The 16,627-nt window shown below is 47.6% G+C and overlaps 2 protein-coding genes across 6 annotated transcripts; one reads left to right on the forward strand and one right to left on the reverse strand.

Moving 5' to 3' along the window:
• Window positions 1-1,319: 1,319 nt before the first annotated feature.
• On the reverse strand, window positions 1,320-6,852 carry LOC133930751 (uncharacterized). 5 transcript variants are annotated; one of them, XR_009911798.1, is made up of 10 exons: window positions 3,987-6,851; window positions 3,716-3,867; window positions 3,563-3,634; window positions 3,320-3,472; window positions 3,088-3,251; window positions 2,861-3,011; window positions 2,094-2,216; window positions 1,900-1,987; window positions 1,526-1,794; window positions 1,320-1,451 (listed from the first exon to the last, which is right to left on the reverse strand). XR_009911798.1 is itself a non-coding variant. In XM_062377477.1 (10 exons), the coding sequence occupies exons 1-10, from the start codon at window positions 6,697-6,699 to the stop codon at window positions 1,616-1,618; spliced, it is 3,735 nt and encodes a 1,244-aa protein (XP_062233461.1). In that variant the 5' UTR covers window positions 6,700-6,851; the 3' UTR covers window positions 1,320-1,615. The 5 variants fall into 5 exon arrangements, 4 of the variants coding, with proteins under 4 accessions (XP_062233461.1, XP_062233459.1, XP_062233458.1 ...); XM_062377477.1 differs by having other exon boundaries at window positions 1,320-1,794; window positions 3,987-6,017; window positions 6,078-6,851; XM_062377475.1 differs by having other exon boundaries at window positions 1,320-1,794; window positions 2,861-3,008.
• Window positions 6,853-12,929: 6,077 nt separating this feature from the next.
• LOC133930754 (RING-H2 finger protein ATL63-like) lies at window positions 12,930-14,466 on the forward strand. Its single transcript, XM_062377481.1, has 3 exons — window positions 12,930-13,256; window positions 13,346-13,461; window positions 13,572-14,466. The coding sequence occupies exons 1-3, from the start codon at window positions 13,083-13,085 to the stop codon at window positions 13,918-13,920; spliced, it is 639 nt and encodes a 212-aa protein (XP_062233465.1). The 5' UTR covers window positions 12,930-13,082; the 3' UTR covers window positions 13,921-14,466.
• Window positions 14,467-16,627: the final 2,161 nt, after the last annotated feature.

Below are 16,627 nucleotides of genomic sequence, written 5' to 3' on the forward strand. Positions count from 1 at the left end.
TCATCGGATAGTCCGGTGATCATAAAAATAGTTGCACCGAAGAATTTTCAGAAAAAAGAAGAGAATGTTCAACTCATCGAATGGTCCAATGTGAATGGAATGAATACCGAATGAATGCACCGGAGCATTTTACACAGAGAGGCTGCAAAGCCTCAGATGGCTCGAGATAACTCACCAGAAGGTCCGATGATGGATTTAAAGGGACACCGGATCATCCGGTGTTAACAGTTTTTCTGAGTCATTGGGAAAATGGCTAGTTGACGAATTTGAGACTTTAAATACCTCTCCAGTCAGTCATTTGAAGGTGACATGCTGCTGAGTCTAGAGGAAGCTCATATACACTTAAGAAGACATCCAAGTCACTAAAGTACTTAAAGTAATCATCTAAAGCTATTAAACACAAGATTAGAGAGTGTTTAGTGCTTATAGGTCTAAAGTGAATTTTAGCTAAGTGTTGCAGCTTAAAGAAGGGATCAAGGAGTGATCCTAGTTTGTATCGAGTGATACGTCGACACCTTAGAGTCCGTGTGACTCACCGGCATTTTGAGTCTTGGTGGCTCAAGCTGGTTGACCCTCTGACTTGATGTGGAGCGACGGTAAGATATGTGTACGGGGACGCAGAGACCCTGTCTTAGTGGCTCAAGCTCCAAAGTTATCACGACAGCAAGTGACCGGAAGAGAGATTAGTAGTGAAACCTTACCTTGGTGACTTATCATGCTTGAGACCTTATCTTGATGACTTGGTAGCTCAAGAACCGTAACCGAAAGAAGCTTAACGACTAAGAATATATCCTTTGTGGAGTTACAACGTGAACTAGATGTGATATTAATGTCATCGATATTACGAGATAAAAATCTCTTATGCCAAGTTTATCTCTCTATCTTATTACGTTTCCGTATTCGTATACTTATAATTTACTTTGCTAAGTAGATTACAATTCTCTTAGCGATAGAGTAGACATATCAGATAGACTTATAACGTATTTGGATAAAAAATAAGATAGATTTATCTTGTGAAGTTTTTAAATTAATCTGATTTAAATTTCTAAGTATCCTAATTCACCTCTTTTATAACACTCACATCAAATCCTTATTTGGTATACAAGAACATCGCAGAAAATTCACAAACTTCTGCAGAGAATCCTCACATCGGGTCCTTATTTGGTATACAAGAACATCGCAGAAAATTCACGAACTTCTGCAGAGAATCATTCTGCATGACTTCTGTCGAATTCCTCCACTCCAAACAGGGACTGAAACTTCACTTCTTTTTCCAAGTGAGAAGGCTCCTACAGCACTTCTTTTCACGGCACGGGGCATGTCAAAACGGCCAGAATCGATATAAACCATGAGCACGAGGGTGCAATGATGGCACGAGTACATGAGATTCACCAGCTGCTGCTATAACACCTTATGTACATGTTCACGGTCCACTCTTACATTGCCATGGCCTATGTGGGAAGCACGAAAAGAAGCATCAAGCATCCACCGACTCTATAAGCATGTCATGTTCTCTTATCCTTACCTTATTCATGTACAAAAGCCAACCAGCCATGATACCTCCCAGGTTGCAGAGAAGACAGGCCACTGAACGCAAGGACGAGAGCCACGGCATCTATTTCTGTTGTTGCGCCTTGGTAGGAGACGCTGCCATGGCACGCAGGCTATTGCCGATCTCCGTGAAGCTCGGCCGTTCTGACGGTTCGGACGACCAGCACTGCTCCATCAACGACCTCCACTGGGGATCGCAGGATTCAGGCACGGGGGGTCGCAGCGTGTTGTTCACGATCCCACCTGAGTGAGATTGGCAAAAAAAAAAAAAAAAAAAAAAGTTCAGGAACAAGAATGGAATTGGATTCGACCAGTGGGCTATAAGAACAGTGCAAGTTGTGGGCATACCTATAATGGTGCCATAGTGCAACTCGGCATAAGGCTCCTCACCAGTAAGTAGTTCCCACATCACAATTCCAAATGAGAAAACATCGACCTACACTCAAAGCATATGAAGGTGATTAGGGAAATGATAACGTATTCGTCCAGAGGGAGCTCGAAGAAAGGGTGCATATTGGGTTGAAGGATGCAACGGAACAAACCTTCTCAGAAACAAGGCTGCTGCTGCCATTCAACAGCTCAGGGGCCATCCAAGGAAGTGTTCCTCGCACTCCACCGGAGATCAGCGTCTGGCATTTAACCTTGGATAAGCCCAAATCACCAACCTACAAAGGCAAGACATTTACTACGAAATTGAAGGCCTTCATGTAAAAAAGCAGACCTGAATGTTGCAAGTTCTTGGGTAAAAAAATAGAATGCAATCATGAATATCAGAGATGCCTAATGTTCTGTTCTGCTAGAGGTGGAACCAATGGTCCACTAAAGAATTGCATCCTTGGTATGGCAAGTCAAGATGTCTTTGATGTGACCCTTCAAAGATACAATCACATGTACCCTCATCTCTTTATCAAAAAAAAAAAAAAAACATGATTATGCTTTACATAAACATACATCCATGTGTAGGTGTGCTCTGATTTATAAAGGTGAAAACAGATTCGGCCTTACTTAGCCACTTACTGCCTAAAAGACAAATACAAAGTCTATATGCATTTTTCACAATAGACAAGTATCAGAGAAGCATCATTACCCATCCCTAAATACTAACGCTTCGTCCATTAAGGAGAAAAAGCCCAGTCAAAAAACTAAGCTTCCACTTCTCAAGTATATGCACAAGGTACAAACACATAGCTTTGCTACCTAATATCACAATCACTCGCATAACATAAGCTATAAGTGTTTCTTGATTTAATTTTCTGTACGTCCACAATATTCAAAGAAGAGGGGGGGGGGGGGGTATTGAGACAAGCACCTTGCATATAGGGCGTTGAGGATCTCTTAGGTTGACGAGCAGATTGTCACTCTTCAAGTCAAAATGCACAATATTTTTCCCATGCAAATATTCCATTCCAAATGCAACATCCATTGCAATTAGTAGATGCCTACGCCGATCGAATATCCTGCTGATAGAATAAACTGGAATTAGAACTGTCACCATATGAAAAGCATCATGTTTTGGCATTGAAAAGAGTGGTATACTTTTCGTGTCTTTGCAATGCTTGTTGGAGTGAACCATTAGCCATGTACTCGGTTACCGTTGCGACAGATCCACCAGGTCCATCTAGAACAACACCATAAAAGGCTACAACATTTGGATGGTGCAAAGATGCTAGCTTGCCTGCTTCATTCCAGAAATCAGTTCTCTGCACACACAGATAAAACAAGATGTATTCAAGTTAGAAAAAAAAAGAGTAGTAAGTTAAGTGCATACCATGCGTTCTTGCTCAGATGCCTTCCCAACAAAGCATCGGTCATTGATTCTCTTTATAGCGACATCAGATCCTCTCCATTTTCCATGGTAAACAGTACCAAAGGTCCCAGAACCAAGTTCACGCAATTCTTCAAGATCACTGTTCTTTATTATCTGCAATTCATAAAGTGGAAAATAAGGATGATGCATTTGAAACTGCAAATAAAAGATGCACATAAAAATAAAAAATAATTTGACAACAACCTGAAGGTTATCGATGTCATCTAAAACTTGAACTCCTTGGCTTGTTTTGTCTAACTGATTGTTCCCCTCATCCTGAACCCAAAAGTACAGCAAAAGGTTACAGCCAATCAAAGAACAATGAGTTAGACCAGCAAAGATTGAAACATCTCCTACCTGAACTTTTGCATCAACTACTTCTCCTTGTGAATCTACGTGATCCCCAGAGAATGCAGCAGGTTTTTCAGGAGAGGGTGACTGAAGAACTGACGCTGCCACCCCTTCAGCAACAACTTGTAATTGTCGCTTAACATTTTCTTCTCCAAATCCTTTCAGAAGAAAAAAGAAAGAGAAAAAGGGGGCAGAGCAACCATTACTTAGTCCATTATGGTTTTGAAATGATATCATTGTACTACTGCCCAAATAGTATAGATGACAGTATACCAACCTTTGTTCAATTTAACTGTGTGGATATCCTTAAAACTTGGGTCCCGAACGTGTGAAAGATTGCCTTCTTCTAAGAGTATGGCAGCATTTGTGTTGATATCAGGCAAATGGCCATCCACGTATTGATCTCCAGAAACAGCAGGCTCCTTAGCTAACTTGTTCGGTCTTGGAGGCACTAAAGAAGCATTTCCCACTGCTTTCCAAGGATCCTGGTTTGAGAAAAGTGAATCTGTGTAAGCTGGTTCACGTGCAGCTTCAACACGATCAATACCAGCAGTACCCTGCAATGGGATTTTACGACTGCCATTAGGGGGAGCAGAAACCATGTGTTTCAGCATTTCCCTAGGATGCTGTGGAGGCGGCCCAGTAGGAACCTGAGCACCAGAATAAGGTGGTCTCACAGGAAATCTTTCATTAGAAACAGGTGGTTCAATGGGCACTCTGAGGTTATTCGGGACAGGCACATTGAGTGGATGCTGGCTTATGTTAGGATGAACATTTTGTGCGCCAACATCAAAAGCAGGTGGTGGTTGTTCATTATGCCTCGCAAGGTTGTCCTCTTGGATCAAAGCAGGAGCAGTAAAGGCATTTGTAATCCCCATATGATACCCTCCAGCTTGAGATTTGTAGATAGAATTACCATCAACATTCACAGGTGGCTTCTCAACTTTCACAGCATCAATGGCACCATGAGGACTATCAGGCTTTCCTTGCACACTAGATTCTGGAGGGGCAATAGGACCCAAATGAACTGCTTGCATTCGGGCATCGATAGCTCTAGCATAATCATGATGAAGATCACGAGCATATTCTCTAAGCGGCTCCACTACTGGATGATTTGGATTCTTATATGCTCTGGCATCAATCCCTAGTGGGCAATTCACTGGAACTTGTGATTGTTGCATGCTATAAGAGTACGGTTGCTGCTGGTACCTGACAGGGTCTTCAGCCCGGGACTGTGGAGGATGACCCACAAATACTCCATTTGGAGCAGGTGCACCAGAAACTGGTAAAGCAACCATGGTGGGTTGAACCAGCACACCTGTATCTGGCGATGAAGTTGCCTGGACTACAGGTCTTCTGGCAGGAGGTGTTGGCTCAAATTGCACCTTCCCTGCTGTGTTCTCAGCTCTTGGTTCTGCCACATAATTAGCAGGAGTTCCTGAGCTTGCCCCTGGACTAGATTTGTTGGATGCACTATCTTGATGCAGGCTGTAAAATATTGGAGCGGCCTCAGGGTTGCTCACTGCACGAGGATTTCCCTGCTCCTGGATCATGTTATCCGAATGGGCGTGTGGCAATGCTTTCTGGCACATTGTGCAATCATCATACCTCATTGATGGAACAGTGGCCGAGCTAACCACCACAGGAATTGTCCCTGAACTCATCACCACTGGCGTGCTTATTGTGGTTGTCACCACTGGCTGAACACTGTATCTCCGTGCATCACTTGTCTGCAAATGCACAGAAGGCAAAGGAGGAAGCTGTGACAGTGGCGTCTGCAGCACCCGGTAGTTCTGATCGACCGGAGCTTGCACTGGCCTTGTGAAATGCATATTCTCCAGAACAGGTTCTGCACCTGCAGAAAAAGGCCTCAACGTACCGACTTGAGCAGCAGCTGTCGCCATAGAACTCGTAACTGGAATGCTGGGCACAAACTGGCTCACTTGCATAGGCACAAAATTGGCAGATTGCGGCACACCATGCACACTAAATTGTTGAGCGTTGATGTATTGAACTTGCTTCGGCTCTATATACGACTGAGGCATCTGCTGCACATAAGAAGCAACCTGAGGCTGCTGGTGCGGCACGTAAGTGGCAACTTGAGGCTGCGGCGGCGGCGTATAAGAAGCAACTTGAGGCGGCTGATGCAATGCCGCATAAGAAGCAGCAACTTGGTGAGGCTGCCGCGTTGGTGGCTCTGCCCTAACCAAGATTGGATTTTGCGCCGGGAGGCCCACCGCCGGAGCCGACATCGTGACGGCAGTGAACCCCACCGACTCCGGGAAAGCACTATGGTAATGGGCTCCACCTGAATAGGAAAATTCAGTTGCAACGGAAGCAGGCAGCGGCACGGCCGGCGGCGACATACCTTCCGCAAGGCCGCTGTACTCGGAGGCCTCGGGGTTATGCGCCGATGACCCGGCGCTGGCGACGCTGTCCTTACGCCGCATGGCCGCGACGACGGCCTCCGCGGAGACGCAGTTGATGGCGTCGATGTACCGCTGCCCGGACTCGTTCACGGCGGCGGTGAGGTGTGAGCCGGAGCCGGTCGCCGAGGACTCGCTCCCGGACGCCGGGAACAGGAACACCCGGAGCTTAGTGGAACCGTCGGGTGTGGCTGCGGCCAGCTTCTCGTACTCCTCCATCATGTTGTCGTAGTCCTCGGGGCTCGACACGGAGATGAGCGAGTCGAGGTCCTCCCCGGGGAGCTGGTACTTGACGAGCACCCCGCCGGAGACAGCGGCGGCCTCGTCCGCCGCCTCCACCTTCCGCAGGAGCTCCCCGAAGGAGGCGGCGCGCGGGATGGAGATGAGCCGCGTCTGGCCGCCCACGTACCGCAGCGCCCCGTCCCCGGGCCTCGGCGTGATCCGGCCCCCGAAGCTGCACATCAGCTTCACCTTCCCCGCCCCCGCGTCCTCCTCGCCCCACCATCGCGCCGCGCTCGGGCTGCTCGGGTCCGCCACCACCCCGCCTCCCCGGCTCGCCATCATCACCACCGCCTCCTCTCCTCTTCACCCTAGGGCTCCCTCTCCCTCCCTCCCTCCTCCGCGCGCGCTCGCGCACCACCTCACCGAGGCGAAGCGAAACAGAATCGAACGAAAGACGGCGGAAGGGGAGGCGCGACGCGACGCGACTCTCGCGTTTTTCCCACTTGCCTTGCCACTCTCTCTCACCCCCCCCCCCCCCTCTCTCTCTCTCTCTCTCTCTCTCTGCCTCTCTCTCTCTCCCCCACTGCGGCGGCACCCGTACCGAATCGCGGAATCGGCGGTGGGAAACGGGCGGTGGTGCGGCGCGGGATAAGTTCTCGCGCCACCACTCCAACGGGTTCGTGCCTGACGGACCCGCTGCGCTCTCGCCGTGCGTGGGGCTATCGCTTCACGACGGGACACGGCGCGGCCTTATACGCGCGGGTCGATTAGGCAGCCGCGGCCATCGCCGTATCGTACGGCCGGACGGCTGGGTAGTCGGCGGCTAAGTCCCGGAGATTTGGGCCCGAAAAATGTATCGATCGGTTAGGCTAACGTTGCTAACCTGCGACGCCCGTACCTAGCGCCTGATACCGTGACAGCACTGTGTTGTCTAATTAACTAATCTCCGGAGCCCCATGTGATTAGCAATGTGGTTAAGGGTCGTGGATGCTGAATTTTTGAAGCCGAAGCTCTAATAACCTGTTGATCAATAGCAGCGCTTTTGTAGCGGTGGTAGGGTGAGCCGTCGTCGTGGTTTGGTCACGTGTGGGGTGGGCAAACAGACATTTAGAAAGTAGAAGTCCAGACACCGTATCTATGTTTTATGCTATCATCAAGTTTTACGCTAAGAGGTTATATATCTTTGAATGAAGGGTTAATTTCGTATGACAATATGTTTAGTAGATAAGCCGATAAAAAGGAGAGAAAAAAATGGATGATGTTTCTTGCTTGTTTTGTAGTGATCCGAATGGACTGTGGGCCTTTTTCCTGTGTGTTTGGTAGCTAAATCTCTTTGGAATCTAGACCAAAGATTTCGTAATTCTTGATAGAGATAGTGGTCAGAATTATGGATTGCGACCTTCTTGGTAGCGATTCTTCTGCGGACAGAACTGTGGGCATGATCAACACTTGTGGACCATCGCGGAGCAAACTGATTTGGTATGCGGGTGGTTTGGAGAATAAATTATTCGGATGTCAAATATTGCAGGTTGCCTCGCAAGGGATACTTAGTTTGTTAGCGAAAATGTATCGCTGGATTTGGCTTTTAGAGAGCATAACCTGGAGTCTTAGATCGCTAAAATTTGGCATTTAGCCAAGAGCATGCTTGATCTTCAACTACACCTCACAAAGGGCAATGCTATTTATCAACTGTCTATTTTTATTTTTTTTAAGACAATAGTTGTAAACCGTTGAATGAGCATCTAACTGCTCACAACCGTCTTCAACCTCCTAACGGCTCCCATCACGCTTGTGCTCCCGCTTTCCTCGATCGAGTTCACGTGCTCAACCTCGTCTCCCATCCTCCCCACCCATCTCCGACAACGCTCCTGTCTCTTCTAAGTTCAGCTACTAAAGAGCCCTAAATCAATCCCTTTCTTAACCCGACGATATTCTTCATAGTCTGAATAGACCTCCTAAATTTCAAGCATATAAAATTTAAGAGGTTGCCTCACAAAACGCATTGGGCGAGGGGGTGGGGGCGGTCGATCAGAACATCGCAACTTCGCGAGCAGCTTTTGTCAGGAACACTATGAAGGGAACCAGCAGTGCAGCTTCTAAACAAATCCTAAACCTCACATTAGCCGACTAGTCTCTGTCTCTGTCGATGAGCGCTTTCTCCCTCCCCCCCCCCCCCCGCCCCACACACACACTGTGGTCAAGCACACCCAATCCAACCGATGGGGACTAACACCATCCTCACCTATGAACGTGCAGCTAGGCAGTGGGTGCGCCGCACACGCAACAGGCACCAACAGGATGACGCGACAAGGCATCTGTTGCATCACTACCACTAGCACGCGGGTCTCACGAAAAATTACATCTCGTTCAGTAAATCCAATCGAGGAAAAGTGTGCTTTGGCACAAAGGCAAGCTCGGAGGCGTCGACGTGTGGTGCGCGGGGGGCGACGATGTGTGCATGAGGGCGTAGCACCGGGCAGGTGGCATGTCCCGGTTCCAGCCCCACTACGTGTAGCTTGCTTGTTGCGCGCGATAACGACCATCATCTCGTACGGTTTTCCAGTCAGGTTGGATGGTGGGCGTGGCGGCGACCGGCTCCATCGTGTGCAAGCAGTGACGACCAGTCGCCGATGATGTATCCATCTTTCCGATACGATTTAGTGCTTGGGAGGACTTGTGCAGGGGTGAGCAGAGAACAAGAGATTGGTGTCCATCGTGAAATCGAGACGTTTGGATGTGTGATAGGTGCACCACATCATCGGAGTTACTGTACGAGTGACAAATCTATGTGCCTGTCAACGAGCATGTTCTAAACAAGGAAACCGAGGTACTTGCACTTGCAGCACACGAAACGGAAGGCTATAAATGAACGGCTCTTCCGTGTCCCCGCATAATTCTTGGGATATGCCTCACCACGCTGAACGGAACCGAATCACCTGACGTAACGTCACCTTATCGTTGACACATCACCAATAACATTATGACATCACTGAATCCCTCCACGCGCTAAACAGATCAACATCAATCATAAATAAATTTTATATGATCTGATAAAAAAATCCCACGAGACCCTTTTATACGTGCGACACCGTAGCTACAGTTATAAAATTTGCTTCCATATCGGCCACCGTCAAATCAGTCGCGCTCTCGAGAACTGAGATTACGTACGGCCAAACTCGCTTTCGTTTTCCTCCGTCCTCTTTCGCCTTATCTCAGCAGCAGATAGTCTCGTCACTTGGTCAGTCGTCACTCCGACTTCGGCTACACCCAGAAACCGTGCCCAGAGCGCGGCTTTTCGGCTTGGACGCTGACTGCCGACCAAAGCAGAGCACGAACGGACGGACGGCGGCGGGAGGGCTGGGGGCCCACGGTGTTGGCGTGGCTGCACACGTGGAGAGCCTGCTGCTGGCTGGGCCCCAGCACGGGGTAAAGGCGTACGGCTCTTGGTGCCACCCGCATAACAGCACGGAAGCGAATTTTTTTTTATTTTCATTTTTCAATATTTAGAAAGGTACGTGCCTATTTAAAATATTATATAGTATCTAGCGACAACAAAATATCATCTATCCAATAGACAATAACTTTAAAAAATAAGAAAATTAAAAATATTATGTTACATTACTCTTAAAATTCAAAACATTATTTAACACAGTGTTTTTTAAAGTTGTCTTTTGTTGAAAGAGTGACATTTTTTTAATACGTCGTTCAACACCTTATTTCGTTATTTTAACACACAATGATAATTTAGACGTGTAATATTTTAAAATTGGCATGTATTTTTTGTAAATATTGAAAAATAATAAAAAATCGCACGGAAGCCACAAGCTTGCGTCGCGTTAAGCCAACAAACACAGCGAGGCCTCTGCCGCGGGCCACGGCGCGGGCGTGCGCGACGGGGAAGCCCATGGTCGTGAGGTGGTAGCAGTCTGGCAGATGGGAGGGAGGTGGCCGTGGCCGTGGTCTCAGCCTTGCGGGTTGGTTTGTGCGCGCCTGCCACGGCAGGAGGACTCCGGCTCCGGCCTCTAAAAAGCCATATCTCCACTGGCCGGCGCACGCGACGAACATTTCTTGGGCTAGAATTCGCAGCCTATGTTGTGGGCTGAATTTGCCGGAACTCGAAACGGGCCTCGCTGCCACAGAGAGGTCCTCACACGTAATGTGAGAGTAAATGATTCTGGACTGACATGACAGCCATAGACGGGCCTAATAACGGTCCATGTAGCTCTCTGCCTCTCTCCAGGGATTGGAGAACCTTGTCCGATTCCAAATGCATACTCTTCTATCTTCGGTGCAACAGTTCAGATATTCGATCCGACACTGCACATATTTGGATGCCACTTCGTGTGATCTCAAACTTAACCGAAGCAGCGACAGACACATCACAAAGTGTTCAGCTATTCAATCCAAATGGACTGCAAATGCTTTTACGCTGATCCTTGAGCTGCTCGCGGCAACTTCTGAAGATGTTATCAAGGGATTTGCTTGGTCGGCTCCAGCTTCACTGCATCACAAGTTCAGACTTCAGATACTACTTCGGAATCTCAAGTATGAGCACAGTCTGGTTGCTGTTTGCTCGTACGAAATGTTTGATTTCAATATCAAAGCATTGTCTGGAAACATCCAGATCCTGAAGATCCGCTCCCACTTTCCATCGATCGCAGAGGCTGGCAGTCTGCACCCATGACTGTATGATTGTATCCGGGGGGCGAAAAACATTATTACTACCTTCGTAATTTTGATCTTACATTTTTTTTACAAAAGATTTATAAATAACTAAAATTTTCGTATCATTAGATTTATCGTGAAATGTACTTTATTAGTATTAGATACTTTTAAGTATTCGTAATTTTTTTTAAAAAAATGTAAGGTCAAAATTGTTATAGTAAAAAGTTGGTGACGAGTAAACGAAAACAGTATGTATAAGAATCACGGTGCGATTCTTAGAAAGTATCGAGATATAATATGGTCACTATCTGAATAAAAAAATCAGGAGATCGGTACAATTTAATTGGAGCACGAGAGCAGCAAGACCAGCGAGGTGCATGGTGCGAGGCTGGCTGTGAATGGCGGCCACCTTCACATGGCACCGACATCAGTATATATCACCTTCTGCTGAATTCTATTTTCTTTTTCTGAGGAATGAATTCTCAACGCCTATTGCCATCACCTGAGGCCGCTGAAGAATAATTCTTTTTCATTTTTTTCCCTCGAAAAGAAATGCCTGAAGAATCGAGATGGGCACAGCACAAGTGCAACCAACAACTTGGTGGTAACTATCTAAGCAATGAACGTAGTTAACACGTACAAATATCTCGTACTATTAAGCTTATTTTCAGTAGATACTTTAAAAATTTATCATCTATAATATTATTATAGTATCCTTTAATACTATTATATCATCTATTTTTTTTTATCTTCAGCGACTACCATATTTACTATTTTACCCTACTTTTTTCGAACTCTGTGAATAATATTGAGGGATGGAGAGATATGCAGCAAATTTGCTTCTTCGGTATAACTGTGTACCTCCGGCCGTATCGCTGTACAGAGCGATACCGCTCCTGCTAGAGCCAGATGTGGACGCTCAGACGATGGCAAATCACGCCCTAATGTCGTGCCTGGCTCTGCACCATCATTGCATCAATCAGGCACGTCTGGAACGCTGCCAAGAACGCTGCGAGGGAGCAGAGGCTCGGACAGGCAGCGCCGATAGCAACAACGACGACGTAAGGCAAGGCGAGGCGAGTGGGGCAGCCGATGCGAGCCGCGCATAATGGCGGGTGTCATGGCATGCCCGGTGGCTGCTACCCGGAAGCTTCGACGAAACAGCATAGTCCCTCCCAGTTCCCGTCTCAGCTGCCAGGGCCGATGGAACGGACGCCCCTCCCTCCCGGCTACTTTGTCCTGTCAGGCTGGCGCATCGTCTTGGATTGCATGATTGGGTCTCGCTGATCAATCAGTTCGAGTTGCTTGCTGCACTGATCGACTGAGCACCACACTCTTCTTCCGTGCTTATTTTCACTGAAGATTCCTGACATTTCAAGGACCAACCAAGGACCAATAGCTATATGCATAGAGCTATTTCATTCTGTTTTACACAATTTCTGTGGAATCCATGCAGCACTTTTCAAGTGCACTAGTACCTAGAACTTCAGTGCAAGATTTTTCCAGAAGCGCCGGTGACAGTTTCACTGCGAGATAGCCAGACAGGAAGGCAGATTATACCGGTGGTCGCATCAGAGTAACCTGACACTGACCTGACCTGACCTGACCCCAATAATTCTCCTCGCTCTCACCTCACCAGTGGATTTCGTCGCCATCCCGCGGGCCCGCCGCATCCCCATAATTCGATCGCCGGCAGCGTCTCGTGTCGTGACAGGACAGGTAGTTGGGCCGGCCGCGCGCCCCCATCAGGACAGGAGACAGTTACTAAAGCTCGAGGAGCCTTGCAAACAAAGCCACCACCACTGTCCCTGTTGCTCCCAATCTCCCGTACCAGAAGACGCAAGCGGAGGAGGAGATGGCGGATGAGCGCTTGCCTCAAATGGCCGGCGCCCACGTAGATTTCTTCCCTCCCGCGGCTAGATCATCCTCCGCGCGTAAACGCACCCGCGGTTAGGTGCGGTGTGGGCTCGCCGCGTCCACGTACGTGTTAGTTACATAGCTGTTGCCGCTGCTGCGACGTACTTGTGGCCGAGGAGCCGCGAGAGGCTGTGAGCCTGTGAATGGTCATCATGGCCGGGATGCTCCCCGGCGTGGAGTGCGCGCGGCGGCGCCGGCTCCGGCAGGGCGCGGCGGGGGAGGCCGCCGGAGGCACGAGGCGGTCCTCGTTCTGCCTGTACGGGGCCGGCCACGGCGGGCACCCAGCTGGCCTTGGTGACGCAGGCAATTTCAGCAAGGTAGTATGATTAATCGATTGTTTCATTCTTGTTGTTTGTGTTGATCGAGGTAAAGTGGAGTGGTTGATTGGTTTCTTGGGATTTTGCAGCAGCGGAGCAGCATCATGGAGATGATTCATGGGTGGACGCTGGACAGCAATGTCCGGGAGGCCAAGGAGCGGCTGGACCAGAAGCTCAGGAGCAAGAAGGAGACCGTCATCAAGAGGTACTCCGGCCGTAGTTAAACACGCTGATGAATCCAACGACGTGTTTCCGTGTCAGCCTGATGCACGCGAGAACAAATTACTAGTGCTTAAAAAGGATCTGATCTTGCAGGCATCACAGCACGGGGAGCATAAATCTGAGCAGAGCCCACAGGAGCGCCGGTGATGGCGGTGACGGCTGCGGCGGGAGCTCGACATCGGCGGCGACGCTGGGGGTGCAACGGGAGGTGTACTCGAAGAAGGGGGTGATGAGGCGGCTGATGCGGTGGAGCCGGCCGCGGTGGGAGGCCGCGGAGCAGGCGGAGTGCGCGGTGTGCCTGGACGAGTTCCGCGCGGGCGACGTCCTGGCGCACCTCCCCTGCGGGCACCGCTTCCACTGGGCCTGCGCGCTGCCCTGGCTCGAGGGCACCTCACGCTGCCCCTTCTGCCGATCCCCCGTCGACGCCACCACCGCCACCTAGGAGCTCCGGCCCGCCGTCGGCGCCGACGCATACGGGACGCCATAAGCGGCTGGCCGGCGCGCGCACCCAGTATCCAATTTGATGAGGAACTCCGTTAAGGCTCGTCCGAAACCAAGTTAAGGCACGAAAAAGAACCGATATATTAACTCCGTTCTCAAACAAATGTTATTTTAAATACATACAGACTTCGAAAACTTTGACATTTATTACATGTAAAATCGATAGGATCCGATACATGCAAATGATATCGGTCATAAAAAATATTTCCATATAATTATATATTTAATAAAGTACACTAAGAAATAATTATAAAAAATAATGTTAAGATATATGTATGAATGGAGGTACTCCGTTCAGTCTTCTAATTGCTGTCATCGGAGTGAATTAGAAAGTGGATGCAAATTCGTCATTTGAGCAATTAGTTGAGGCTTTGGACTCCTTTACCCTGGTTGTAGTTAATGCCATCATGTATTCCAATGTTGTCACTTAGTGTATGTCGCCTGGTGATGCATGCATATTGATTGCTAGAGTAACTAGCGCTCCAAACCTGCCTCTTCATATACGCATGTAACGTATATCTGCGGCCCTAGCACTAGCAAGTCTCCTTCAACAACATGGATCATCATGAAGATGAGAGATCACGGTGTACTTGCGTATATATACTCGCGCGGCAGAGTAGCTAGCGAATTGTTTAGCGGCAAAAAATTGATCGTCTGGTGCGGGTTGCATGCCAGCAACGTGTCGATTAAACTACTCACAGTTGGCACGAGCTACATGCGGCAACCAGTGTAGATTAAACTGGAACTCACAGTTGGCATTAAAGATGTTCAAATGGGCCAATCGGATCGGTCCGGTACGGGCCTAACTCGGTACGGTCTAAAATCGGTACGACCCGATTGGCCTATTTACTGTTACGGGCCGTGCCGTGTCGGCCCGCGTGCCGAGCCGTCGGCGCACGGCACGGCTCAACTGTCACCATACCGTGCCGGGCCGGCCCACGGCACGGTCGGCACGATGGGCCCGGCCGGCACGATGGGTCCGTTCGGCACGGTGGAGGCACGACGGGCCAGGTCGGCACGGGAAGGCACGACGGGCCCGGCCGATACGATGGAGGCACGTTGGGCCCGTCAGCAATAAAAAAATAGGAAAAAATAAAAAATAATAGCTAAAAAATCCAAAAAAAAACAATAAAAAATATAGAAAATAAATACATAACATCTTTATTGATTGGTTGTCTCGTTAAAAACCTTTCTACTAGAAGGAAAAAAGAGTACAACCTATGATTATGCTCCGAAAATTACATGATTTCATTAGAAACCCCAGAATTTTACTTGCAATTTTTAATATGCTTCCTCAAGTGTCCCGTTCCATTTGGAGATCTGGCACCTATTTCTATGCTGCATATATTACACTTAGCAAATCTTACCTGTTCCCCGTTAATTTCTCTGAAGACCTTTTCAAAATGTTGCCACACCCATGACCATGCATGCGAGTTCTCGGCGTCTTGATCTATGAATTAAAATATGGAATTGGTTTCTTGATGTAAAGTGACTACTGGCTACTTGGCTAGCAAATAGGAAAAGAGAGATGGGTGGGTAGGGTGGGCAATGAGAATACATGGAGTTTGAGATGGAGTAGATGATATTTATAGGCCACGATGAGAGGAGAGGTAGGTGGGGGTGGGGCCGCGGGGGGTATTTTAAAAAAATAAACAAAAAACATAAAAAAAACAAAAAAAAAACTTAGAAATAATAGGGGCACATGATTAATTCTAAAAATGAGCTTTATTGATAGGTTGCCTCATTAAAAACCTTTCTAGAAAAGGAAAAAAGAGTACAACCTAGCTCAGAAAATTTGAAATTACACGTTCTCATCAGCATCTAGATACAAATTTTGGAATGATTCTTCAAGCTCAGTATTTTTTGCAGTGTGTTGCATTCGTGTTTCAGCTTGTTCCCAATCCTTTACTATGGTGAGTATTTCAACCATCTCACTTGACAGATTTGTTATTCTCTCTTCGATTATCCTTCCTGTAAGACTGAAGGTAGCCTCAGAAAAAACTGTAGATACAGGAACCGTTAACAAATCTCGCGCTAACAGTGAAAGCACTGGATAATTCGTCTTGTGCTCATGCCACCATTGTAGTATGTTGAAGTTTTCTTGTTCGTGGCTGATAACGTCACTGTCGATGAAGTTAGTTAGCTCCCCTCCGGATGTTGGAATTCCGGTGCCCGTAGACGATCGTGACGAAGAGTCTGAACTTCTTGATGAAGAACCTGCACCAAATATTTTCCCCCACGTTGTCGTCTTCTTACTTGTTGTGGGTGCTAGTGGAGGTTGTTGCAGGTGAACTCCGCCATACTTTATTTCATATTTACTATAAACTTCGAATAACTTAGAACGAACATTAGTATAATAATTAGAATAATCATGGCCAAGAGCATCACCTAGAATTGTGAGAACTCTACAGAAAGCTGCAATTTTAGCTCTAGGATCTAAAATAAAGGCAAATGCGTATAACAAAGGAATTTCTTTCCAATACTTTAAGAATTTAGATTTCATAGGAACTACACAATCTCTTAGAAGATTGTCATTTTCATAGTTGTTTAAATGAGTAGCAATTTCAACAATATTATGCACTACTAAACAAGATGTTGGATAATAAACTCTTGATAAACTCACAGTTAAATCATAAAAAAATTCAAGA

The sequence above is a fragment of the Phragmites australis genome, chromosome 10 (genome assembly GCF_958298935.1).
Source record: "Phragmites australis chromosome 10, lpPhrAust1.1, whole genome shotgun sequence".
In the NCBI taxonomy this organism is placed as follows: domain Eukaryota; kingdom Viridiplantae; phylum Streptophyta; class Magnoliopsida; order Poales; family Poaceae; genus Phragmites; species Phragmites australis.